Source organism: Dasypus novemcinctus, chromosome 20 (genome assembly GCF_030445035.2).
Source record: "Dasypus novemcinctus isolate mDasNov1 chromosome 20, mDasNov1.1.hap2, whole genome shotgun sequence".
NCBI lineage: Eukaryota > Metazoa > Chordata > Mammalia > Cingulata > Dasypodidae > Dasypus > Dasypus novemcinctus.
The window spans coordinates 48,415,948-48,443,696 of record NC_080692.1 but is presented as its reverse complement, the minus strand read 5'-3'; the positions used below and the strand labels follow the sequence as shown (position 1 = coordinate 48,443,696).

Here is a 27,749-nt window from a genome sequence, read left to right as displayed (position 1 = left end):
ATTTATTTTTTTAAGTTACTGGGGGCTGGGGATTGTGCCCAGGACCTTGAATGTGGGAAGCCAGCATTCAACCACTGAGCCACATTAGCTTCCCTGAGTTGGTTTTTTCATTTGTTTTCCTTGTTATTTGGTTTTGTTTTTTTCAGGAGGTACCAGAAACCAAACCCAGGACCTCCCTTGCGGGAGGTGGTTGCTCAACCAATTGAGCCGCATCTGTTTCCAATTTTGAATTTTAATGAATTCCAAATTCTTTATTTTTTCTTTTGTTGTTTGTGCTTTTGGTGACATAGTTAAAAATCATGCCAAATCTGAGGTCATAAAGATTTACCCCTGTGTTTTCTCCTAAGAGTTTTTATAGTTTTAGCTGTTACATTTAGGTCTTTGATCCATTAGTTTTTGTGTATGGTATGAGATAAAGGTCTACCCTCACTCTTTTGTACATGACTATGCAGTTTTCTCAACACCATTTGTTAAACAGACTTTTCTTTCCCATTGCCTGGTCTTGGCACCCTTGTTGAAAGTCTCTTTAGACATATAATTTACTGTTGGATTCTCATTTCTGTTCCATTGAGCTATATGTCCTTATGTCAGTACCACATCTTGATTACTGTTGCTTTGTAGTAAGTTTTGAAATCAGGAAATGCGAGGCCTTCTAATTTGTCTTTTTCAAGAGTGTTTTGACTTTATGGATCCCTTTAATTCCACATGAATTTTATAGTCAGTGTATTGTTTTCTACAAAAAAATCTTGTGGGATTTGACAGGGATTGAGTTGAATGTATGGTCATTTTGGGTAAGATCGCTGTCTTAATAATATTAAGTCTTCTGATCCAGGAATGTGGTACGTTCTCCCAGTTAGTACATCTTTAATTTCTTTCAACAATATTTTGTTGTTTGAGTCTAAGTTTTGCATTTTTTGTTAAGTTTATTTCTAAGTATTTTATCCTTTTTGATGCTAATGTGAATGGAATCATGTTCTTAATTTCATTTTTGGGTTCTTGCAAATGAATAGAAATATAACTTTTTTCCTTATTGCTCTCGTGTCTTCTTGAAACCTTGCTGAACTTATTTATGAGTTTTAATGTTTTTTAGTGGATTCCTTCAGCTTTTCTGTGCACAAGACCCTGCCATTTGTAAATACAGATAGTTTATCTTCTCCCTTTCCAAGCTGGATGTCTTTTATTTCTTTTTCTTGTTCTATGTCCCTGGCTGGAATCTCCAGTACAGTGTTGACACCCTTATCTTGTTTCTGATCTCATCAGGAAAGCTATTAGTCTTTCACATTAACCATGGTGTTTGCTGTGGGTTTTTCACAGATGCCCTTTATCAGGTTCAGGAAGTTCCCTTCTAGTCCTAGTTTGTTGGGTGGTTGTTTTGTTTTGTTTTTTTTATCATGAAATGGAATTAAGTTTTTTCAGATACATTTTCTGTGTCTATGGAAATGATTGTATGATTTTTGTTTTTTATTCTATTAACATGTACTACTTAATTTTTGTGTTTTAAACCAACTTTGCCTTCCTGAGATAAAACCCACTGGGTCGTCTCTAATTCTTCTCCTGTGTTATTAGATTTTATTTTCTTAGTATTCTGTTGGGGGGTTTTGTGTTTGTATTTATACATCATCTATAGTTTTCGTTCTTGTGACACCTGTATCTGACTTGCACATACTCTTGTCAACGTGATTGTTCTCCCCTCTGCGTAGCTGATGGCAGCCTTGGCTGCCGTCGGGCCTCCTAACCCTCGGGCTGACCCGGAGTGCTGCAGTATTCTGCACGGTCTCGTTGCAGCAGTGGAAACCCTCTGCAAAATTACAGAGTACCAGCACGAGGCCCGTACGCTACTGATGGAGAATGCAGAGCGCGTTGGAAACAGGGGACGCATCATCTGCATTACTAACGCAAAAAGGTGAGCTGTTAGTCACAGTCGACGTTCCACTGAGGGACTTTCAGTGTCCTGTTGTAGTAAAAAATCAAACAAACAAACAAAATGGACGGTGTGTCAGCATATTTCAAATGGCCCTCCCGAATTTGTTTTAATCTTTTTAATACTGAGCTTTGTTTATCCAGTTCTAAAATAAAAGCTTATGCCAGTGAAACTTGATTACTGTGTCATAAATTTGACTATTTTTTCTCACTGGTTTTTCATCTGATTGTTTTGTATTTTGAATGAGCCCTCTGAAGACAGTCCTTCTCAAAGTAATTTAAGCCTATAATAAATATTATAGCTGAACAGTGTTTTAAATTTTTTCTTATTGTTCATTCCTTTAAGTTTGCTATCTTTTTCATGCTGTAGTGATAGTCATGTACGAATGCTTGAGGACTGTGTCCAAGAAACAATTCACGAGCATAACAAGCTTGCTGCAAATTCAGATCAGTGAGTATCATCCACCAACAAAATACATTTCTTCCATTTTATAGTTATATGTATTTTCATTATAATTCTTTCCAATAATTTGTGTTTCCTTGCATTGCTGCCTTACAGATTCTCTACTGTCTTTACAAATTAATTAAAAAACATTTATTTCATCACAAATTTTTTCCCCTCTTCTCTTGCATTTTAGAATTTTACTTTTTTCCCCACAAAGGAAAAGGTGATTAGAAAGATATGTATTTAATATACAAATATTCAGATTAATAATACCTGTTTGTTTTGAAGATTTGCTCTTATATTCCGTGTAGCAAATTTGTGACATGAGCGAATTGTTGGTGGCATTATTGTATATGACCAAATGAAACCAATTGCAATTTATGAATTTTTAAAAAAGGAAAAAACCGTAAAAGACAGTTTTGGGGAAATCATAATGTGGACTCTAGTTTGAGCTGTTATTAATTTTCTTAGGTGTTATGGTTATGAGGAGACACATGCTGAGGTATTTAGGATTGAAGTGTCAGGTCCTCTGCAACTTCCTCTCATGTCATTTTGTAAAAAAGCAAGCATGTAGTTTATGTATACATAGAAAAAGCAAGTGTAGTGAACAGTTAATGTAGGTGAAAGATGTATGAGTATTCAGTGAATAGTACTATCTTTCTATTTTTTAGTAGTTTTAGAAGTTTTAAAACAAAAAGTTGGGGGAAACAAATTCTGTATTCTTGGTAACAACCAATTGTAGATAATGGTTAGCATTGCCTGATTTTGTTCTTAATGAACATTAGTGAAAGAGAAATTAATGCATGATTTTTTTATTTTTATTTTTATTTTTTTAAAAGATTCATTTTTATTTATTTAATTCCCCTCCCCTCCCTCGGTTGTCTGTTTTCTGTGTCTTTTTGCTGCATCTTGTTTCTTTTGTCCGCTACTGTTGTCGTCAGCGGCACGGGAAGTGTGGGCGGCACCATTCCTCGGCAGGCTGCTCCCTCCTTCACGCTGGGCAGCTCTCCTTATGGGTGCACTCCTTGCGCGTGGGGCTCCCCTACGCGGGGGACACCCCTGTGTGGCACGGCACTCCTTGCGCGCATCAGCACTGCGCATGGGCCAGCTCCACAAGGGTCAAGGAGGTCCGGGGCTTAAACCGCGGACCTCCCATGTGGTAGATGGACGCCCTAACCACTGGGCCAAAGTCCGTTTCCCTTAATGCATGATTTATATTCTTTCTCTATGGCAGTTCTCTTTTGAAAATTTTACTTCATTATTAGAATTTTCCCTCTTTATTATCTTTGAAACTACAGAAAATCATTTTTTGTATTTGAATTAAATTCATGTAAGTTGCCCAGTAAGTCTTTATACAAGGACAGCAGTTATTACAGTGTTTATAAATATTTAGCTTTTTTTGTGTGCTGGCTGATTATTGAGGTACAATTTTGGTAGTTTTACCTGCCTGAATTCTGTACACAGTGTGCATTGCTCTATTCTGAGTTAAAAGTTTCCCTTAAGTCTCATGCAGATTCAGAAGTGTGAGCTGGTCCTCATCCACACCTACCCAGTTGGTGAAGACAGCCTTGTGTCTGATCGTGCGAAAAAAGATGTAAGTGCAGAAGGGATGGGAGAAAAATCATTGTAAGTTCTTTACAAGAAATGCTGAGAACTGTCAGCATTAAAACGTTCATATTAATGACATTTTCTGCCAAGAAGAATTTGGCGTTTTCAAAGAAACCTGTATGGCAAAAAACTGGGTTGGTTTTTTGTTATAATTGTAGATTTTATAGTGTTTTTTGTTTAGCTTGCTTGTTGACATTAATTTTAGTTGAATGTGTTGTAAAACTGTACAGTTTGCATTGTTCCTAAAATTTCAGTTAACTTTAATGAATTTCAGTTCATTTAATGACTACTATAATTCTATAAAAATTGATTTTTCCCTCTTATTAGAAAAGCAGTATGCTCTGTAACAGAAGTATACTTCAGTAACAAAGAAATTAATTTTACCCATCCAGGAGGAGGAAAAAACCTAATTTCTAACCTTGGTTTTACTTTTTAAATAAATTTGATCAGTTTTAAAGGAAAAGATGATTCTGTTGATCGTTACATGGATTTTTGCATCACCTAAAATTCTCCATCAGTAGTCTGTGTTTAGAAGTATTTGTATGTGTCATTACATAGTTATATTTCACATGTACATATGTTCTGTTTTTTTATGTAGCATTATTTAATATAACATGTCAAGTTTTACCCTAGTATTACCAGTCTTTGAATTTCTTGAAATTTTCAAATAATTTTTTCTGTTAATTTTGTTAGTAGGTGATACCCAATATTTTTTGTTAACTTTTTCCTGCCTCTTTTGGTAACAGGTCAATATGTTGCCTTTACTTTCTGATAAATAAAAAATTGTTTCCAATACGTATTATTGCCTTGTAATGGTTAAAATTTGTTTTAAGTAACTTTTGGCTGCCTTAACTCATTTATTGATGATGAAATGAGTTGTTTATGATGATTTTCACATTTAATAAGCAGTTTAATTTGAAGGGTTTTGTTCTTTCAATAAAATAGTTTTTTCTACCGTATTTTTATGGGCCTCTTCAAATACATTTAAGTCAAAGGATATTCCACTCTTAACTTTCAAGACGACAGGGACTGTTTCTGTTTGTTCACTGCTGAATCCTCCAGTGGCTCACAGTGTGTCTAGTATATAGTAAGCTCTGCTTAATACATACTTGTTGAATTAATGAATATAGGAAAATTTATTGATAAAATAAGGATCATGGTTAATTTGTGGACCTTTATTTTTTTCCAAATGATGAAATGTAAAAATAGTTAATTTTATGGGTTGTAGTAAAATATGTAGTGCAGGATTACAATGTATTAATGTTTTCATGGTTTGCTTTTCTTTCATCTTTTCTGTAGTTGTCCCCAGTTTTAACTAGTGAAGTCCATAGTGTTCGCGCAGGACGGCATCTTGCTACCAAACTGAATATTTTAGTACAACAGCATTTTGACTTGGCATCAACTACTATTACAAATATTCCAATGAAGGTAGGTGGTTCTTTTGATGCTATTTTGAAACTCTGCTTTGCTTTTTAAATTACCTGTTTGATATGTATTATTTATTTTAATTGAACCTTTACTTTTTCTCCCCATATCATATTTTCTATATTACTAGCCTACATTCAGTGTCTTTGACCAGGTCAGTAAATATTGAAAAGCCCCAAGAAAGGATCACAGAACAAAATGCTATATTTTTCTTTCCAATAAGAACATGCTATATGAACTTTTAAAAAATTAAGATGTTCTCATTGTTTTCATCAAAATATAATCTCTGTCTTAAATTATTACTTTTTCTGTGATTCTTTTCCTGAGAGTTGTGTTATTAGAATTTACTTACTTTGTGTATTCTAGTGGATCTTTTATTTTCTTTTTTCGTTTTTGTCCATCCAATATAAAGGTGTTTGTAACTAATGGGTTCTGAATAGGGGAAAATAGGTTATAGTTTTAAATTAGTTTACTACTCTGATGCTGAAAAAACGTAATTGTGAGTCTTAGGATTTACTAATGGATTTTCTTTGGGAATCTATTGTTGCCTGTTCATTTTCATTATTTTATCAAGTTGTCTGGGACCAGGACAAGGCCTGGCCCATAGTAAGTTTTAAATGAGTTTTTCATTGATTGGAGTTTAATTGTATTGTTTAAGTCTACAAATAAAAGTATGGTTGCTAGTATATCTAAAAATATTAATTGGTTTTCTTATATTATAATCCGGTTTGTTATTGTCACCATACCATGAACATTAAATTGTATGACAGATAAAAATCTTTTCATTATTAATTTCCTCCTAATGCCCATGACTGATTCGTTCATAGAAATTGTAGCCTTATCCATTTGGCTCTTTTGGATGCAGAAGTAGTTAAGTAAAATAGCTTAATTTTGGTGTACTTTAATTTACATAATTTTAAAATTAGTTTTAAGGAAAATACTCTAAGGGTGGCAAATACCTTGCTTGTTAACTTTGAACATATTTGTGTGCTGTTGGTGTGACTCTTCCTTCAATCTTTGTATTTTTTTGGTAAATAAATAATGTTGGAATTTCTATTTACAGTTTAGTGAAAACAAGTTGCCAAACTTGTTTATTAGTCTGTATTTGCTACCTTATGTAAATAGTGGTTCTTAGTTTGCTTTAGGTATTTAAAGATGCTGTTTCTTCCTTTAAACAACTATTTCATTTTTAATTCATATAAACTATTTCAATTACATTGTATTTGCATATGTAAAGTGTTGAGAAGACAATGCATTTGGAGTGAAAAGTAATTTCTAATATTTTGATATTAGTCCCTCTGACATAACTTAAGAGACATAATATAAGAGATCATTAAGTAGTTTATTACCTGTACATAGTGAGCAATTTTTTAATTGCGTTCATGTTGCTGTGAAAACTATTGCATCTTTAAATAGATTAATCAGTGAGCATTGTTATAGCTAATTATTGAGTGTACTTATCTCATTTTTAAGCAAAATAATTAATAACCTCATTAAATGTAAAATCATTTTAAATATTTTACATTTTGCTTGAAGGAAGAACAACATGCAAACACATCTGCCAATTATGACGTAGAGCTACTTCATCACAAAGATGCACATGTAGATTTCCTGAAGAGTGGTAAGTGAAAGACATTTGAAACATTCTTTTCTAAGATCTAACATACAAAAACATAGCAACAGCTCCGAGAAGTAAGTTAGTAAACAAACATGACTGACTTTTTAAATTCAGCCTTTTCCAAATTTACCTGACTATACCACCTATTAATGGCTTTGGAACTAATGTTCTTAGAATTTATTTTGCGTAAGACTAGGCTAATGGTACAAATATTGAGAAAGATATCCACTGCAGTAATTCCTAGTTTCTCTTTTGCAAGCAGACAACCTTGGGAAAGGGAAAAGAATGGGAGAAGACCTGAAAGTGATAGATTTGTAACTTGCCTAGATAAAAATCAGTTGTTTTGAAATTTAAATCAGTTTCATTCCTCTAAAAATTATTTCATTCAGTAGATCTCATCTTCAAAACTAGGAATTCTGCAGCTGTATCAGCATGGGTAAGGGATGAAGACTCTAGAGTTAGGAGATGAGAGTTTTAGCAGGAGCTCTGCCACCAGCCAGCAAGTCCCCTATGTTTACAAACTTCATGCTGCATGCTAATTTTTTTTTTTTTAAGATTTATTTTTTATTTATTTCTCTCCCCTTCCCTGCATTGTCTACGCTCTGTGTCCATTCGCTTTGTGTTCTGTGTCTGCTTGCATTCTTGTCAGCGGCACCAGGAATCTGTTTCTTTTGGTGCATCATTTTGCTGCGTCAGCTCTCCTTGTGTGCGGCACCACTCCTGGGCAGGCTTTGCTTTTTTCACATGGGGTGGCTCACCTTGCGGGGTACACTCCTTGCATGTGGGGCTCCCCTGTGCAGGGGACACCCCTGTGTGGCATAGCACTCCTTGCATGCATCAGTACTACACATGGGCCAGCTCACCACATGGTCCAGGAGGCCCTGGGTTTGAACCCTTGACTTCCTATATTGTAGGCTGCCGCTCTATCCGTTGAGCCAAATCCACTTTCATGCTAATAAATTAAAGTGCTGAATTAGGTAAATGCTAATGCTAATAGCCTCTTCATTCTTAAAATTAAATGAAATTGTAAGATTTGAAGGACATTTTAAAAAACCTTTAGGTTTGACATTTGTTTATATCCTTTAGAATGTTTTCTAGGTAAATAAATGTTATCAGCTAATTAAATGCTTGACTTTGATCATATTGTCTAAATCTAATCTGAAGTATAATACCATGCAAATCATAACATTCATTATATGTCTAAGAAGTCTTGCAACTATTTTTACATGAATTGCTAACAGGAGAAAACTATTAAGATAGATGGATCTATTAATGTTAAAGAATATAGTGAACTTTTTTTCCTTTAAACTTTGACATAGCTTCAAACGTATAGGGCGGTTGCAGAAGTAATACAAAAGCCATCCAGCGGGGATGGATATAGCTCAGTATTTGAGTGCCTCCTTCCCACATATGACATCCCAGCTTCAATCCCCAGTACCTCCTGAATCAACAACAACAACAACAAAAATCCCATACAGAGAACTCCAGCATACCCACTCCTGCAAGATACCCAGATCCACCAAATTTTAACATTTTGTCACATTTGCTGTATCATTCTTTCTATCCATTTATCTATCATTCTAGCTGTCTGTTTTCTAAAAATTTGAGAATAGGTTGTATACATTATGTTCCTTGAACACATAATACTTCCATGTGCATTTTCTAAGCACAAGGATATTCTCTTCTATAACCACCTTAGGTACAGTTTTCAAGTTCAGGAAACTTAATATTGACAAAAAGCATGTAGTCTATATTTCTGTTTTTTTCATATGTCCTAATAATGCCCTTCTGGGCCTTTTGTCCTCCATTTCTAGATCCAGTCCAGGATCATATATTGCATTTCTTTTTTTTTTAATAAACAATTTTATTTTTTTACTTTTCAATAAGTTTAAATCCTTGAGGGGTACAGCATCACACGGATTCGGTGTCCAATGGCCTTAGCTGGAAGGTTGCTTTGGAACTTAGCACAAACCATGCCACTATATGCATGAGCACGAGTTACCTTTCCCCAGATTACTCTGGTTTTGTTAGGTTTGCCGCCAGGAGTCACTGTGTTGTTTTTTGCTTTGTACACGTAAGCACATCTCTTGCCCAAATAGAATTTAGTTTCATCTCGGGCATAAACACCTTCAATTTTAAGAAGGGCTGTGTGCTCCCTCTGGTTTCGAAGCCCCGGCTTATAGCCAGCAAAAGTGGCTTTGGACCACAGCCTTCCAGACATTTTTGCCATTTTAGAAGTCCTGTTCCCAGCAGGCCTCCACAGGCTCCAAGATGGTGGAAAGAGCCATATATTGCTCTTTTGTTGATCATTGTCTTTAGTTGATCTTTTTGTTTAATTGAGGGCACATATATATAACATAAACTTTCCCATCTCAATCACTTCCAAGCATACCATTCATTGAGATTTAATCACATTCACAATATTGTGTTCCACGTCCATTACCAGAACTTTCCCACCAATCCAAACTGAAAACTTAGGTCCATTGTACGTTAATGCTCCATTCCTCCTCCCGTGCACTCCTGGTTGCATGTATTTTCCTTAACTGTCTCTGTGTGTTTGCAATTCTTGCTATTTCATGTGAATGAAATCATACAATATGTCCCTTTGTGTTTTAATTAGTTCACTCAACATTATATCTTCATGGTTCATCCATGTTGTCACATGTTTCAGAATTTCATTCCTTTTTAAAGCTGAATAATATCTCATTGTATGTATATGCATTTTGTTAAACCACTCATCTGTTGATGGACATTTGGATTGTTTCCACCATTTGGCTATTGTGAACAAAGCTATTATGAACTATGACATACAAGTACCTGTCTGAGTCACTGTTTCAATCTTTGGGTTGCATAGCAAGAAGTGGGATTACGGGTCATATGATACTTCTTTTTGAGGAACCACCAAACTGTTTTCCCCAGTAGCTGTACCATTTGTTACTCCCACCTGTGTTTCAGGATTCTTATTTCTTTGCATCCTCACTTCTTATTATCCATTTTTTAAAATTATACTTATTCTCATGGATGTGAAATGGAATCTCCTTTTGGTTTGATTTCAAGCTGGTTTTGGCTATTTAGGATCTCTTACTCTTCCACAGGAATTTGATTGTTAGCTTTTCCATTTATGCAAAGAAGGCTGTTGGAATTTTGTTTGGGAATGCATTGAATTTGTAAATCTCTGAGTAGAATTGACATCTTAACTATATCCATTGATTTCTTCTAATATTTTGAGTTTTTCCATGTATAGATCCTTTAATCCTTTGTTAGATTTCTTCCTAGATAATTGAATCTTTTAGTTGGTTTTATAAATGGGTTTTTTCTTATTTTCCTTTTCAAATTGTTCATTATTAGTGTTTAGAAACACCACTGACATGTTGATCTTGTACTCTGCCATTTTGCTGAATTTCTTATTTCTAGTAACTTTGTTGTAGATTTTATAGGAATTTCTGTATTTAGGATCATATCATCTGCAAATAGGGAACGTTTACTTCTTTCCAATTTGGATGTTTATTTCTTTTTCATGCCTAATTCCTCTGGTTAGAACTTCTGGTACAGTGTTAAATAACAGATGTGACAGTGGGCATCCTTGTCTTTTTCCTTGCTTTCATTTCTTCAGTGTTGAGTATGATGTTCATGGTGGGTTTTTCATAGATGCCCTTTATCATATTGAGGAAGTTTCCTTCTATTCCCAGTGATCGAAGTGTTTTTATAAAGAAGGCATGTTGGATTTTGTCAGATGCCTGCTCTTTGTCAATTGAGATGACTCTTTTTTTTTCCCCTTTGTTCTAATAATGTGGAATGTTACATTAGTTGATTTTTTTAAAAATTTATTTTTTTAATTTATTCCTCCCCTCCCCCCCAGTTGTCTGCTGTCTGTGTCCATTTGCTGTGCATTCTTCTGTGACCGCTTCTATCCTTATCAGCGGCACCGGGAATCTGTTTCTTTTTGTTGCGTCATCTTGTTGTGTCAGCTCTCCATGTGTGCGGTGCCATTCTTGGGCAGGCTGTACTTTCTTTCACGCTGGGCAGCTCTCCTTATGGGGCGCACTCCTTGCCTGTGGGGCTCCCCTACGCAGGGGACACCCCTGCGTGGCAGGGCACTCCTTGCGTGCATCAGCACTGCACATGGGCCAGCTCCACATGGGTCAAGAAGGCCTTGGATTTGAACCATGGGCCCCCCCTTCCCACATTATTTGATTTTCACCAGTGAAGCCATCTGGTCCTTGGCTTTTCTTTGTTGGGAAGGTTTTGATAATTAATGTCTTTTCTTCTTTTCAGTCTGTTGAGATCTTATTTCTTCTTTAGTCAGGTAGTTTGTTTGTTTCTAGCAGTTTGTCAGCATACAGCTGTTCATGGTATCCTCTTATAATCGTTTGGTATTTCTGTTGGCTGGGTAGTAATGTCATTCCTTTCAATTGTGATATCACTTGTTTGTGCTCCACCCCATCCCCTTTATTTATTGTGGGTCAGTGTAGCTAAATGTTTGTCTAGTTTATTGATACTCTCAAAGAACCAACCTTGGTTTCATTGATTCTCTCTTTTTTAAGTTTATTTCATTTATCTCCTCGCCAATCTTTGTTATTTCCTTCCTTGTGCTTGCTTTAGGTTTAGTTTATTATTTTTTAATGTGAGCTAAAATTTCCCTCTCAGCACTGCCTTTGCTGCATCCCTTAAGTATTGATATGCTGTATTTTCAGTTTCATTCGTCCCTTGGGCATCTTCTTTGACCCACTGTTTAAGAGTATATTGCTTAGTTTCTTCATATTTGTGAATTTCTAGTTCTTCCTCTGTTACCGATTCCTAACTTCATTTCATTGTGCTCTGAACAGATACATTGTGTGACTTCAATATTTTTTAATTTATTGAGACCAGTTTTGTTAACTAACATATGGTCTATTCTGTAGAATGCTAGAAAAGAATGCTAGAAAAGAGTGTGTATTCTGCTCCTGTTAGGCAAAGTGTTCCATACATGCCTGTTAGTTTTATGTGATTTGTGGTAACATTCAAGACTTATATTTCCTTATTGATCTTCTGTCTAGACGTTCTGTAACTCAAAGTGGTGTATTAAAGTATTCTACTATTAATATAGCCCTGTCAATTTCTCCCTTCAAATCTGTCAGTATTTTTTTTTTCATATGACTTAGGGCTGTGCTATTAGGTGCATATATATTTAAAATTGTTATGTCTTCTTACTGAATTGATCTTTTTATCAGTACATAGTGATCTGCTTTGTCCTCATGACAATTTTTGATGTAAATTATATTTTATCTCTATTACTAAAGATTCTCCAGCTCTTTTTTGCCTACTGTTTGCAAGGTGTACTTTATCCATCCTTCCCATTTTAACCCACTTTTATCTCTGAATTTAAGGTGAATGGTTTTTATACAGAATATAGTTGGGTCTTGACTTTTTTTTCTGTTTTGCCAATGTCTGACTTTTGACTGGGAAGTTTAGTTCATTTAAAGTAACTGATGGTAATACCCACTTGCTTCTGCCATTTTGCCTAATGTCAGTTGTCGTTTCTTAGATATTTCTAAGGCACCTTAAACTCAGTGTCCAAAACAACCTCTGACCTTTGCCCCATGAACTGATCTTCTAATGGTCTTTCTCTCAGTGAATGGCCTGTTGTCTATCCAGTTATATAACGCAGAAACCTCACTGTCATCTTTGAGACATTCTTCATATTTAATCCATCGTCACATTTTCTTGATTTTATCTACTCAGTGTCTCTCAAATACATCCACACCTGCATCTTCACCACCATTACCATCTCCCTAATACAGCCTAGGGTTTTCTTCTCAGGACCCCACACTAGCCTCCTAAGTGGTCTCTCTGTGTCCTCTAGACCTGCTCGCTAACATAACTTTTATTATAGAATGCTGACCTTGTTTCCCTTAGTTTAAAATGCTCCAGTGCTTTTCGCTTGCCCTTGGGATGAAGACGAGCAGTTGGAATGTCCTGCGAGGTCCCGCGTGGCCTGGCCCCTCCCTCCCTTCCGTGCCAGTGCACCCCCCTTCTCTTTGCCTCCGCCTGGAGCCCTCCACGCTCCTCCTGCCCCAGCATCTTGCTCTCTGCACTTCTTTAGTTAATTTCTCCTTCCCTTTTTTATTTTTTTGATTAAATTTTTTTCCACTTTTTTTTTTCCTTCTCTTTTTAGAATTCAGCCCAATTTTTACTTCTCAGGTAGGCCCTGATGTTTCAAAAAAAATTTTAGTCATATCTTTCTATATATCACTTATAGCACTCTGTACATCTTCATAGGCTTTGTCAAGTTTATTATTTTACATTTGTTTGTTATTTGATTAACATCTATTTCCTCCACTTTACTTTAAGCCCCGTTAAAGCACAACGTGCTCACTGTTATATCTCTTTATGTATTTGCTTTCTTGCTCCTTTGTTTATGTTTCTTCCAAATTCATTAGGATTTAGTATTATTAGTTGTGCATTTTAGATGCCTTAACCTGTCTCTGATTACTAACCATATTACTTTATCATGTAATTTTGTGTTTGTGCGCAGAGGGGAAAGTTGTGGATTTTTGCTTTTTTTTTTTTTTTAATTTATTTATCTCTCCCCACCCCCCTTGTTCTTTGCTGTGTCCATTTGTCTTCCTTGTTTCTTTAGGATGCAAACTTGTTTCTTTAGGATGCAAAGGAATCAAACCCAGGATCTCCATTATGGGAGGGAAGCGCCTAATTGCTTGAGCCATCTCTGTTCCCTACTTTGTTGTCTCTCATTGTGTTTTTCTTTTTGTGTCTCTTGTTGTGTCATTTTGTTGCATCAGCCTGCCACGCCTGCCCATCGCACCAGCTTGCGTTCTTGCTCGTCCTCTTTAGGAGGCACCGGGAACTTCTGCTCCTTCTTTTGTTGTGCCTTCATTATGTTTTTCTTCTGCCCATTGTGCCAGCTCGCTGTCTTCTTTAAGAGGCACTGGGAACCTAACCAGGGACCTCCCGTGTGGTAGGCGGGGGCTCAATTACTTCAACTATATCCACTTCAATTCTTGGCTCTTGACTTTCAGTGCAGTGACTGAAACTATAAAATTAATTAATGATAAATTTGGAGGAAAATTACATATTTATTTTTATCATAGCTAGTATCCAAACTCCATTTGACGTTTTTCTAGTGGACTTTAAAATTTATATTCCCCCAGAAATATTTTCTTTCACATAGCTCATATTCTTTTGGAACTCTTGGGTAAACAATTTGAAGTTTTGCCCTATTTAGTAATGATAATGTTTCTCTGACTTATTTTTAAAGGTGATACCCACTTAGGTGGCAGCAGTAGAGAAGCCACATTCAAAGAAACAATAACATTAAAGTGGTGCACCCCCAGGACAAATAACATTGGTAGGTATTTAAAAATAATTAAAAGAGAATAAAATCAAAAGGTTCATAAAGTGTTGTATAGTTATCAGGTAGTTTGTTTCCTTTTGAATTTTTTGTTTTAGGGTCTCAAGGAGTATACTTTCAGGTTTTTTTTAGATTTCTTTATATTCTTTCAAATCATTGTTTTCTTCTTTTTCAGAATTACACTATTGTACTGGAGCTTACCGAATTTCACCTGTAGATGTAAATAGTAGACCTTCCTCCTGCCTTACTAATTTTCTTCTAAATGGTAACTTTCATCCTTTAATGTTTTTTCCTGAGATTATCATAAATGAAATTGTTATTGAGAATATGTGAATATTTGAACTCTTAAATTCTGAAAAGCTGTTTTTTCCAATATAATCTAACCATTTTGTTTAACCCCAAACTATTTTTATTGTTGTTGTTATTTTGTTTTTTTTATTTTTTAAGAGGTACTGGGGATTGAACCCGGGACCTTGTTACATGCAAAGTCTGCATTCAACCACTGAGCTGTACCCCCTCTGCAACCCAAATTGTTTTAAAGTTGAATAGCTGGAAATATCCTTTAAGAGTTGTGCTAAGGTTGAAAAGTAAGATGCTTTGTATCTGATTTTCACGCTATGGTGTTTAAGCAAGTGTTTTTGTTTTTTGTTTTTGAGCCTACATATGATTGCCTTTATTTTTTTAACACTTTTTAAAATTAAAGTTAATAGATCGCATAGAATGTTACTTTAAAATAAGCAAGTTTTATTTAATGCAGTTTTACTTTAAAATTTTTTTATTTTTAGAGTCTAAATTGAATTTTTTGGAGCATAAAAAATATAGAAAATTTATCTTGGCCCATTGAATTTTAACTTACCAAATGTATATGGAAGCATTTCTTTTTGAACCCTGTACCTTTATCGTAAATATCGTATTTTCAATATTGCACCAAAACATTCTTACATATTACTTTCAATCTATGGTTTCTTTATGAGAAATTTAAAAAAAAAAAAAAAACAAAATTGTTAGATTCCACTTAGTAAATCCAAATTCTTAAAGATCCCCTGGTGATTCTTAATTAGCTGGGTTTTGGAACCACTGCTCCAAGGATTCAGTCTGCTTTTATCATAAAGTTAATTTCGTTGTTACGTTAAACACAGTTTGCTTTCAAGGACTCTGTAAAGTCTGGATTAAGTAGTGCTTGGACATAAGAAATAGAAGATAGTTAGGGTAACAGTGCTGGCCACTGGGCCCTGTGGGGCAAGTGGAGACTGTTCCTTCTCCCCTGTGTTCTATGGTTTTGATAACCTGAGGCTTATCCAGCAGTTCTTTCTCCTTTCCTTTTGATGCCCAGGAGAAAAACTTTAAACTTATAATTGAGTGGACGGTAGAACCAGACATTATAACAGAGACCAGTATACTTTTTTGGAAAACTATGGAGTAAGCAAGAAAAAGCCAAGGCTAGAATTCAGATTTTTAGAAACTAAAATGTAGATACCACCAAACTAACAATGCTGGTTAAAACATGGGGATCAGTAAATAAAATGAAACTTTTATGCTTCATTCTTAAGAGTGAAAATAAGAGCCCATTTGAATTTCATTACTGATAGAATAATCTTGTTTTTGACAGGTCGTTCTGTTTTATTGGAACAACCACGCAAGTCAGGTTCCAAAGTCATTAGTCATATGCTTAGTAGCCATGGAGGAGAAATATTTTTGCACGTCCTTAGCAGTTCTCGATCCATTCTAGAAGACCCTCCTTCAATTAGTGAAGGCTGTGGAGGAAGAGTTACAGACTACCGGATTACAGTAAGGCACTTGTATCTGTAAATTTATGTCTTAAGTCTGTCATCATTCAGCAAGTGATCATTGAGTACCTGTTATATGTTAGGTGACAAAAAGAGGTTTGGAAGAAATTTATTATTTCATATTTATTATTTTAATTAGTTGAATTTCCTGAAGTACTTATTCAAAAGATCAGTTTAGCACTATTTGGTCTGCCTTATGTATTCAGCATATAGTGAGAAAAATCTGATGGCACTGATAACACTGAAAATTTGGGAAGGAGAAGAAATTGATTTTGAAGTGTTTTGGGTGGACCTTAGTTTCTAGTAACTTAAATGGCAAGCACAGATATTTGAATATTTGGATTGCTGCAACTTCGAAGTAACATTATAAACTTTTGTATTACTGAGAGGGGAATAGACTAACATGCAAGGAAATTGTGTTTATTTTTCATAAAATTCTAATATTCTGATTTTAATTTTTCACCCCTCCCTTCTTTGATATTTGGTGTTACATTGGTATCTATTTCTTGAAATAGTTGTGAAAATTAAATGTGATAATGTATATTAATAAACTTTGTAACCTCCGAAGTATTATATACTTTGTCATTGTTTTTGATTAGGCTTTTTTTTTTTCAACATCAATTAAAAAAATAGAAACAACAAAAAAATACCCTGTAATTCCCTCATTCATTTATAACCACTGTTAACATTTTGATGTTATGGCAATGTGGTAGTAAGCCATTGGTCTTCTGATACAACTAATTCATTCTTTTATCTGTATTTTATAGAAAATAAGTTAAATTATAGAAGTGAAGGAAAATGAATGTTCAGTTTTTTAAAAGGAGAAAGTACCATGAATTTATTTTTGAGGCTTTCTTCATCTCCAGTATATAAAGGCTAATAGATTGCATCTTCAAAAAGAAAAAAAAGGAATGGCGGGGAGGGGCTATTAGAGAAAATGCTTTGTTGCATATCACAGGACAGAAGACATCAGGGAGTCAAACTATTACATGTAATCCATCCTGAAACATTAGAAAATAGTTTCTAATTTTATTTTATTTGGTTATCATTAGGATTTTGGTGAATTTATGAGGGAAAACAGATTAACTCCTTTTCTAGACCCCAGATATAAAATCGATGGAAGTCTTGAGATCCCTTTGGAACGAGCAAAAGATCAGTTAGAAAAACACACCCGTTACTGGCCTATGATTATTTCACAGACCACCATTTTCAACATGCAAGCGGTAAGTGGTGAAGTAATTTCCATTTTTTTCTAGGTTAGTTTTCTAGAATCAATTTAGAAAACTTATATAAATTATGCCATTTTAAAAGAAAAGAATGAAATATGTGAGCTTGTTACAATTTAATTGAAAATTGGAGTAATATTTATAGATTCTCTTGCCATGATCTTTAAAGTCAGTTGAAGTTCTGCCTAGATATTTGGAAGTTTGGGTATCTCAGATCATTTTCTTTTTTCTCAAAAAAAAAATCTTACAGGTAGTTCCATTAGCCAGTGTCATTGTGAAAGAGTGTTTGACAGAAGAGGATGTGTTAAACTGTCAAAAAACAATATACAACTTAGTTGATATGGAAAGAAAAAATGATCCTCTGCCTATTTCCACAGTTGGTACAAGAGGAAAAGGGCCTAAGAGGTACGTTTTTCTTTCTCACTTAATGTTAGTATTGTATTTACTTGATACATAATTGTTTTTGAAGCTAGTTATTCCACTTTTAAGGTACATGTTTGGGAGTGTGAATTTATTTATACACATATATATAATTGAGATGAAATCATTTAGAATAGCAGAATTGGATATATTATAACTTAGAATTTGTATACTCATTATCAAGTAAAAATCCATGTTTCTTATTTCCTTTTACTATATCAGTAGCAAGTGACAGTCAGTATTTAAAGAGGAATTCTGAGAACATGTCAATTTTAATCTCCCTTACTATAGAGATGAACAATACCGTATCATGTGGAATGAACTAGAAACCCTTGTCAGAGCCCATATTAACAACTCAGAGAAACATCAAAGAGTCTTGGAATGTCTGATGGCATGTAGGAGCAAACCGCCAGAAGAAGAAGAACGAAAGAAAAGAGGAAGAAAGAGGGAGGACAAAGAGGACAAGTCGGAGAAAGCAATGAAAGATTATGAGCAAGAAAAGTCTTGGCAGGATTCAGAAAGGTGACTTCTTGTATTAACAGAGCACCTTGGTGCCTTTTGAAATACCACATTCTGCATATAGCACATTTGAACATTCAAGCCTCATCTGATAATTTAATATGTGTTTATATCATTTTATGACAGTGTGAGCTTGTCATTTTTTAAATCTAGAAAATCTTTCAAGCTTAAAGAGGTAGGATTTTTTTTTACCGTTATGGCCAAAGTCAGTGTTAATTTTTTCTACTTAACACATGCTGTTTGGTATCAGTATTTGTTTTAAAGACATAGATTTATTTATTTGTTTAGTAAGTGTTTATTGAATACCTATGTTGTGAAAGTAGTTAGCATAAGAGCCCTGTTGCAGACGAACATACAGTGTTGGGTGAGATCAGCAGAGTCAGCGATCACGCCAAAGTGTGGAGGTGCTGTTATAAAAATAGGCACAGGATGTCCTTGGGAACACAAAGTATTTCTGCTCCCTGATGAAATTCAAATAAGATTGGCATTAAGTCACTAACTTGTGGAATATAAATTCATTTTCATAATCCATAGACTAGAGAATGAGTGGTAGTGAATTTCTAATCCTATTTGTAATTTGAAATTGTATTTTGTCTCTATATTTAAAAATTAAAATTATGTCGTTTCTTCCTAATGACATTTTTTCTAACCTTTCTGGGTTTAGCTTAAGTTTTCCTCCTGTTTTTAATATTTTATAGCTAACTAAGTTACTGAATTATTGCATTATTATTTTGAAAGAAAAGGGGAAACTTATACTTAATTCCTTAGGTTCTCTTACCTGATTTTAGATTGAAGTTTAGCTTCTACTTTGTAGGTTTACTTTGTGAGATCACCTATCTTTCATAAACATTGATATGAAATATCTAGTTTAATTATTGAATCATTTAGATTTTTAAAAATGTAAACTTTAAATTTTATTGTTTAAGATTAAAAGGTATTTTAGAACGTGGAAAAGAAGAGTTAGCTGAAGCTGAGATTATAAAAGATTCACCTGATTCCCCAGAACCTCCGAATAAGAAGCCTCTTGTTGAAATGGATGAAACTCCACCATTGGAAAAATCAAAAGGTAAGGTAACACTGTGATTTTAGAGCGTTTTCCAGTTTTGCTCTGTTTTGTACTGTGTTGTGTATATTAGGAGGCACTACTGACTTTGCCTGGAGATTCTCTGTTGAAAGCCTTAGAAGAAAATAAAGGGAGCACATATATTTGTCAACCTTAAAGAAAAAACTGTGTCTTACCTCCATTAATGAAGCCTTTTGAAAATAAGCACTTTTTTGAGTCTGTGTTTTAGTAGTGTTTTTTGTTTGTTTGTTTTTGTTTTTGTTTTTTGAGGTATGAGGAGCCAGGGATTGAACCTGGGACCTTGTATGTGGAAAGCTAACTCTCAACCACTGAGCCACATCGGCTCCCCTGAATTGGTGTTTTCATTTGTTTTGCTTGCTACTTGTTTAGGAGGCATCAGGAACCAAATACAGGACCTCCCGTGAGGGAAGCAGGCGCTCAACTACTCGAGCCACATCATTCCCTGTTTTAGTAGATTTTAATTTTGTAGACTTGAATCTGTTTATGTTCCTGACTCTGTACTAATTGCTGGGTTGTTGAAGACAAACTCTTTTTGAACCTAGGGAAGGATCTATTATCACTTACTTACTCATAAATTAAAATGTGGTATAAAGAGTTTCAGTGAAGGTAGTTTTAGTTTGCCAAAGGGGTACTGATGCAAAGTACCAGAAATCTGTTGGCTTTCATAAAGGGCATTTATTTGGGGTAAAAGCTTACAGTTCCAAGCCCATGAAAAGTCCAACCATCAGAGGTGCTTTCTCACCAAAGTCAGGTACTGTTGTTCCTGGTGTGTTGCCACGTGGTGAAGCAAGATGGCTGCTGATCTCTGCCCAGGTTTCAGCCTTCCCTTCTGGGCTCACCCTTTCCTCTTGAGCTGTTCCTGGGCACAGCCTCTTGGGGCTTCATGCTTAAGCGATACTGTAGACCTCTCTCTCCTGGCATAGGCAGGCCTCCTCTATCCATCTTGACTGTTCCACACTCTTCCAGAGGTCAGCTGTAAGCTATTAGGCAAATGACTCGTCTCTCCCTGGGGCCTCAGCTGTTTCACTCTCTCCTTTCTGTCATGAGGAAGAATAAAAAATGGCAGAGCTTTCTCTTGTGTCTGTCTGAGTCTCTTTGTTTTCCACTTATATCAGACCCTGCAAGAGAGCAGAGACTCACTGACATAGTCTAATCAAAAGCTCTAAATCAATTGTATCAAGTAATCTAATCAAAGTCCTCTCAGCTGAATTTAATGCAGTCAAGGGTACCACACCCAGAGGAATATATTAGTTTACAAACATAATATTTCTCTTTCTGGGATTCGAAAAATAATCTTAAACTGCCACAGTAGTATTTTAAACTGTATTTTCATTATAAAGCCATTTATCTCTCTTTTTTTTTTAATAGATTGAGAGGTTTGATTTCCTTTTGAAGGAATTCTAAGCATCAAAGATATGATTTGGGTTTAGGTGCTCCTGAAGTCATTTTTAGGCCTTACTTATCTTGAAGGTAAACCAGATTTAGATCTCTTGGGATAAATAGGAGATGGCTTGCTAAACGACTGTCTGCCTCTCACTGAGGCAATAAGACCTCAAGGTTGGCCAGGTAACCACCAATGGTGGCTCATCCTAGGGAGAAGATAGGTTATTTGCTTTTTTACTATTTCTATAATAGTGTTTATATATTTTGTTACTCTTAAGGTAACACTTTTGCCTTTTTATCAAATACCATATTTTGCCTTTTAAAAAAATTACCTCATTTTTTAAAAAACTGTCCTATTTCTCACAAGCCAAAATATGCCACTGTTGATTGGAAAGAGAAATTTAGTACTCCAAGCAATACTTTAACATTACTTGGAAAAAGAACTCTAAAAAGCATTATTGTAGCAGCAAAAAAGCTGCAAGCAACCGAAACACGTATTAGGAAAATGACTTACATGATGTTGTATCCATAGGATGGAACTTATATAGTCAAGGAATAATTACTGTTATGAATGTCCACTCTTCCCTCTTGGTAATGTTTGTATATTTTTCAGGTTTCAGCTTAGGTAGCTCCTTTAAGAAAGACTTTCCTGGCCTCCTTTCACAGTTAAGCTACTTGCTGCTTCTTTGTGCACCCATTACATCCTAGGATTGCTATGATGGTAGCACTCAGAGTACGGCGTTGACATTGCTTGTTAACATCTTGCCTCTACTATTAGTCTGGAAAATTTTAAGGGCAGGAGTTGCTTTTAATTTTCTGTGCTCTCTACCAAGCAACACAGTCACTAGCCCTTAATAGAAATTCAATTACTAATTCTTTTTTTTTTTTAACTTTTTTTTTTTGACATATGTTCAAATTTATAGGACAGTTATAAAAATAATGCACCCTATGCAGAGAACTCCCAACATATTCCCCGAAATGCAGATCCACCAATTTTAACATTTTGTCCCCTTTGCTGTACCTATCTGTCTGTTCATTTTCTGGACACATGAATGTAGGTTATATACAGCATGCTTCTTGACCCTTAGTACTGCCATGTACATTTCCTAAGAACAAGGATATTCACATATGTAACCACTCAAGTACAGTTATCAATGTGAAGCTAGTTATTGTTAATATAAAGTATTACAGTCTGTGTTCCAATTTTTAAATAATGTTCCAATAATGTCCCTTTGAGCCTTGTATCCTTCTTTGCTAGATCTCACCCAGGATCATGTATTGCTTTTAATTGTCATTGTCTCTTTAGTTTCACATTCTTTGTTTTTCAGTTCCCTGTCTTAACCACTTCCAAGCAATGGGATCAGTCACATTCATAATATTGCGGTGCTCTCACCACCTTCCTTTACTTAAACTTGCCCATTTCCCTGAAAAGAAACCCTTTTTCCAATGTACATTAACCCTGTATTCCCTCTGTTCCTTGCCCTGGCAACATGTATTCTAATTTCTGTCTATGAGCTTACATATTCTCTGAAAAATTTTTTTGTGCTTACTGTGGGGCTTAAATTTAAATTCCTAAATCTAAAACAGTCTCCGTTGCTTTGATATCAGCTTACTTTCAGTACTATATGTACCTTTGTACTATATACTTCTGTCTCCATGTATTAGTCAGCCAAAGGGGTGCTGATGCAAAATACCAGAAACTGGTTGGTTTTTATAAAGGGCATTTATTTGGGGTAGGAGCTTAGAGATACCAGGCCATAAAGCATAAGTTACTTCCCTCACCAGTCTGTTTTCACATGTTGGAGCAAGATGTCTGCCGACAGCTGCTTGGGTTCAGGCTTCCTGGGTTCCTCTTTTCCATGGTCTTGCTTCTCTCTGGGTTCAAGTTTTCTTTCTTCCTGGACTCAGTGTTCCCTCTTTCTGGGGCTGGCTTATCTTTCCTCTGTGAGCTTACTTCCTGGGGCTTCAGCTTAAGGCTTCAGCATCAAACTCCAATATCAAAAATCCAACATTAACTTCTTTGTTTTTCCTTTCATTCCATTTTATAGCCTGCATTGCATGCCTCTTCTGAACAGCAACTTTATAGGCTTTTTATTATACCTCAGTTTCATATGATTTGGAAAATGAGTTTTCAGACTCCCCAAAGTGAGTTTTTTACCTGCTGCGTGTTCTGCATGTAAGGTTGGACTGTTCCAAACATGCTCTCTAGATTTGCTGAATATTTATTTAGCTCTCTTTGCATGGTCTAGTAACAGAAAAACCAAAGCGTAATTTTATTGAGAATAGATCGACGTTTATAAAACCACCAAAATAATTGTAGTTATTAGAGCAGCAGCATTATGATTTTATTCTCCTTTATGTTTTGTTTTTTTAAATTTTCTATAATGATCATGTATTAGTTTTATAAGAAAAAGAATTTTTTTTTTTTTTTGAGGTATCAGACCTGGGCATTGAACCCCCTACCTCATATCTCATATGTGGGAAGCCGGCCCTCAACCACTGAGCCACGTCAGCGCCCCAAGAAAATATTTTTACTGCTTCATTATTTACTTTTTAAAATTTTACATACAGTTATAGTCTCTTTTTGGTGTATAGTACTATGGTGTATACAGTGTATGGTGTATACAGTTGTGTAACCACCACCACCACCACCACAATGACAGTATACAACAGTTCCGTCATCCCCAAAGATTCCCTTCTGCTGTCCCTTTATAAGTCGTCCTTCACTCACTCCAGTCCTTGACAACCCCTGATATGTTTTCTGTTCCTACAGTTGTGCCTTTTCAAGAGCATCATTAAATGTAATCATATATAATGTTTTGTCTTTTGACTCCTTTCACAGTGTTATGCATGTGAGATTCATCTGTATTGTGTATGTATTAGTAGTCCATTTCTTTTATTCCATTGTGTATGATTAAGTTTATAAGAAATTTCTAACTCATTTTTCCAAAGTGGTTTATCATTTTGTATTCCTACCAGCAGTGTTTGAGGGTTCTGCTTGTTTTGAATCCTTGTTAGCACTAAACTAAAATGAAATAGCACTACGTACCTATTAGAATAGCTAAAAACAAAAATAAAATTAACAATACCATTTCATTTTAGTTTTAATTTACAGTTCCCTAATTACTAATGATGTATCTCTCTTCACTTGCTTATTTGCCATATGTGTGTCTCCTTTGTTGAAGGGTACTTAAAAATATTTTGCCCATTTTTAAATTAGGTTGTGTGTTTCCTTATGTTGGATTTTGAGAATTCTTTATTCATTTGTTAGATATCTGATTTGCAAGTATTCTCCCAGTCTGTGGCTTATCATTAACTGTGACTTTTGAAGAACAGAAGTATCTGATTTTGCTCTTATACATTTTTTAAAAAATCAATATTAAAAATTCATAATCATGCTTTTGGTATTTTATGTAAAAAATCTTTACCAAGGTCATAATGGTTAATTCCTATGGGTTTTTTTTTTCCTAGAAGTTTTATAATTTTAGGTTTTATATTTAGGCCTATGTCCGTTTTGAGTTATTTTTTGTATAAGGTGTGAGAATGGGTCAGAATTCATTTTTTTTTTGCAAATGACATCCCAGTTCTAACAGCATTTGTTGACAAGACTATTTTTCATTGAATTGCTTTTGTACCTTTATCAGAAATCAGTTGACTTTTTATATGGGGGTCTATTTCTGGGTTATCTATTATGGTCCATTGGTTTAGGTGTGTATCCTTTTACCAATACTATCTTATCACGGGTACTTTTAACTTAAGTCTCAAGATCAAATAGTGAGAGTCTTCTTTTTCAAAATTATTTGCCTTTTCTTATCAAGTTGGAAAGAGTTAAGGTAACAGGCCTAATAAGTCTGTGATGTTTAGAAAAACCTGCTTGCAAGTTTGGTTATGACTGGCATCTGGGAATTTGACTTTTGAAACTTTCCCTAAACCAGGGGTTCTTAACCGTTTTTGTTCCACGGACCCCTTACTAAGTCCATACTATGCTGTGTACTATTTAATAAATACATCACACCCGCACCAGCACATCCCCATTAGAATAATGTTTTGAATTTCAATTCAAGCTCACGGACCCCTGGTTAAGAGCCCTATTTAGACCATTACTATGCATATTTACATGGGAGTAAATAAAGACCTTTTAAAAATTCTGATTTGTTCACTTGACTTCTGTGGTGATTATTCTAGCTTTTTTTTTTTTTAAAGATTTATTTATTTTTATTTCTCTCCCCTTACCCCCCCCCCACCCCAGTTGTCTGTTCTCTGTGTCTATTTGCTGCGTCTTCTTTGTCCACTTCTGTTGTTGTCAGTAGCACGGGAATCTGTGTCTCTTTTTGTTGCGTCATCTTGCTGTGTCAGCTCTCCGTGTGGGCGGCGCCATTCCTGGGCAGACTGCACTTTCTTTCGCGCTGGGCAGCTCTCCTTACGGGGCGCACTCGTTGCGTGTGGGACTCCCCTGCGCTTGGACACCCCTGCGTGGCACGGCACTCCTTGCGCGCATCAGCACGGCCAGCTCCACACGGGTCAAGGAGGCCCGGGGTTTGAACCGTGGACCTCCCATGTGGTAGACGGACGCCCTAACCACTGGGCCAAGTCCGCTGCCCCCCTATTCCAGCTTCTTGATGTTTTTCCCTTTCCTATTCTATAATTCTTCAAAATTAGTCTATCATGTCACACAAAACACATGCACAGAATTAATATTGATTGATATTGTAAGTTTCCTTTCACAAATACTTTATTAAAACTTCGATCAAAGTTAAGAGGGAAGGTATGGTTAATGATTCTCTGGAGTGATGAGACTCCTATTTCCTAACTTGTTGAGATTTCCTTATGAAAAAGAAAAAGGGGAAATAATTCAATTTAATTATTTGAATTGAAAAACAGAATTAAAGGTATAATTAATTTGTAGATTTTAAAGTAATTATTCTCTTCCTCTTTCTTAATCATTTGAAGAGATTTTCTTTCTAGAGTAGAATAAGGGGTAGATGCTATTGCCATGATCGTATAAAGTGTAAGAACTAAGGATAGATTTATTAAATTTGTAAATTTTGAAGTAACAAATTATTCTGATTTTTCCCTTCTTTCAAATATAACACCAGGGCCAGTGTCCTTGTTATCCTTATGGAGTAATAGAATCAATACTGCTAATTCCAGAAAACATCAGGAGTTTGCTGGACGTTTGAACTCTGTTAATAACAGAGCTGAGTTATATCAACATCTTAAAGAGGAAAATGGGTTTGTATTATTTGTTGTAGACATTGGTTTTATTAATATCTGTATTATAAGAGCTCTTTGGGTCTTTTCTCTTCCATTATTAGATCCACTCCAGGATCATATATTGCATTTCGTTATCATTGTCTCTTTACTTGCACTTTTTTTTAAATTTTGGAAGAATATACATAACATAAACTTTCTCATCTCAACCATTCCCAAACATACTGTTCAGTAGAGTTAACCATGTTCTCAGTGTTGTGCTACCCTCACCCCCATCCGTTCCCAGAATTTTCCCATCACCCCAAAGAGAAACCCTGTACCCATTAGGCATTAACTCCCTGCCTGCTCCAATTTGCATTTTTTAGCTATTTCATATAAGTGGAATCCTTTTGTCTGCCTTATTTCATTCAACCTATCTTCAAGTTTTATCCATATAGTAGCATGTATCAGAATGCCAAGAAATATTGATTTTTAATTAGATAAATCTTTGGTCTGACTATTTCAACCTGTGTTTTAGAAGAACCCATCTTATTTTCTTTTTGATAAAGTAATTTCTTTAGTGGAAAGGAAACAAATCCTTGGCTAAATGGTAGGGAGTTTTTCATAGTTTTGCTTGGAGAGGGAGAGAGGTATAGTAAAACAATCAGTGGCCTTTGAGTTGTAACCTTGAGAAAGTCATTAAATTTCCTTGGGCCTCAGTTTTCACTCATCTGTAAAATTAAAATGAAGAAGTTGGACTAACTAGAGGAGCCCTAACTTTAGTTATTTTCTAATGTTGGTGTTCTTCTCTGTGACTATATTAGATTTTAATTTTCATGTGAAAGTTGGATAGTTAAGGAGAAAAAAACTTGGGTAGTTAGTGAATGCTTTATCTTACTAACTCATTTTCTTTTCTCCTATTTTTCAGGATGGAGACCACAGAAAATGGAAAAGCCAGCCGGCAGTGAAGAGTGACTTGAGGAACTAAATTTAGTATATTGCATAAATATTTTGTGCAGAATTTGTTATAAGTACTTTTACAGCAAGCTTGTATAGTTAGATTGCCTGGGCTGGTTTTTACATTTTAAAAATATTTCAGCTAACTTTATCTTTTTTGTACTAATTGTAAAATTGACACATATGTCAAACATTTACATTTGAGATCTGTCCTTCTAAATTACACAAATTTATTTTATGGTAAAGAGTGTTTCTCTGGAAATGTTTTTTAAAAAAATTCTTAGACTTCTCTTTGCCAAATAAAACTATATGGAATGTGAAATGTTTGAGTATTATTTTACAAAAAAAGTTACTCATTTGTTGACTGTCAACAGCCTTCAATATTTTATCAAAATTAGGTGAGATTTATAATATTTAATGTAAAATTTTCCTTTTAATCTGCATCATACAGTTGTTTTCAAAAAAATTTTTTTTAATTTACTTTCTATTCTATTTTAAATTATTTTGCATGGTTTTTGTCCCCTTAAATGGAATTTTTAGAGTGTTGGTATAAATTTATATTTACTAGTATTAGATTATGTAACAATTTCTTTTCAGCTAAAAATTTACCATCCATTGACATTTCATATAAAATAGAAACAGAAGGGAGATTTTCTTCATAGACTTACAAAGAAAGGAAAGTTAATGTGTTAGTCAGCCAAAGGGGTGCTGAAGCAAGATACCAGAATTTTGTTGGTTTTTATAAAGGGTATTTATTTGGGGTAGGCGCTTACGGTTACTGGCCATAAAGCGTAAGTTACTTCCCTCACTAAAGTCTTT

The 27,749-nt window shown here is 35.1% G+C and overlaps 1 protein-coding gene across 3 annotated transcripts in view; it reads left to right on the top strand.

Moving 5' to 3' along the window:
- Nucleotides 1-27,252, top strand: part of INTS13 (integrator complex subunit 13) — a 47,786-nt gene extending 20,534 nt beyond the window's left edge. For all 3 annotated transcript variants that reach the window (XM_004479946.3, XM_071210217.1, XM_071210218.1), the window contains 14 exons: nt 1,701-1,903; nt 2,291-2,371; nt 3,869-3,959; nt 5,273-5,401; nt 6,935-7,019; nt 14,272-14,361; nt 14,540-14,629; nt 15,974-16,152; nt 17,204-17,374; nt 17,628-17,782; nt 18,089-18,319; nt 19,243-19,382; nt 25,880-26,015; nt 26,902-27,252. In XM_004479946.3, coding sequence (XP_004480003.1) covers nt 1,701-1,903; nt 2,291-2,371; nt 3,869-3,959; nt 5,273-5,401; nt 6,935-7,019; nt 14,272-14,361; nt 14,540-14,629; nt 15,974-16,152; nt 17,204-17,374; nt 17,628-17,782; nt 18,089-18,319; nt 19,243-19,382; nt 25,880-26,015; nt 26,902-26,941 — 1,821 coding nt within the window. In that variant the 3' untranslated portion in view covers nt 26,942-27,252. The remainder of the gene's footprint in view (nt 1-1,700; nt 1,904-2,290; nt 2,372-3,868; nt 3,960-5,272; nt 5,402-6,934; nt 7,020-14,271; nt 14,362-14,539; nt 14,630-15,973; nt 16,153-17,203; nt 17,375-17,627; nt 17,783-18,088; nt 18,320-19,242; nt 19,383-25,879; nt 26,016-26,901) is intronic.
- The last annotated feature ends 497 nt before the right edge of the window (nt 27,253-27,749 follow it).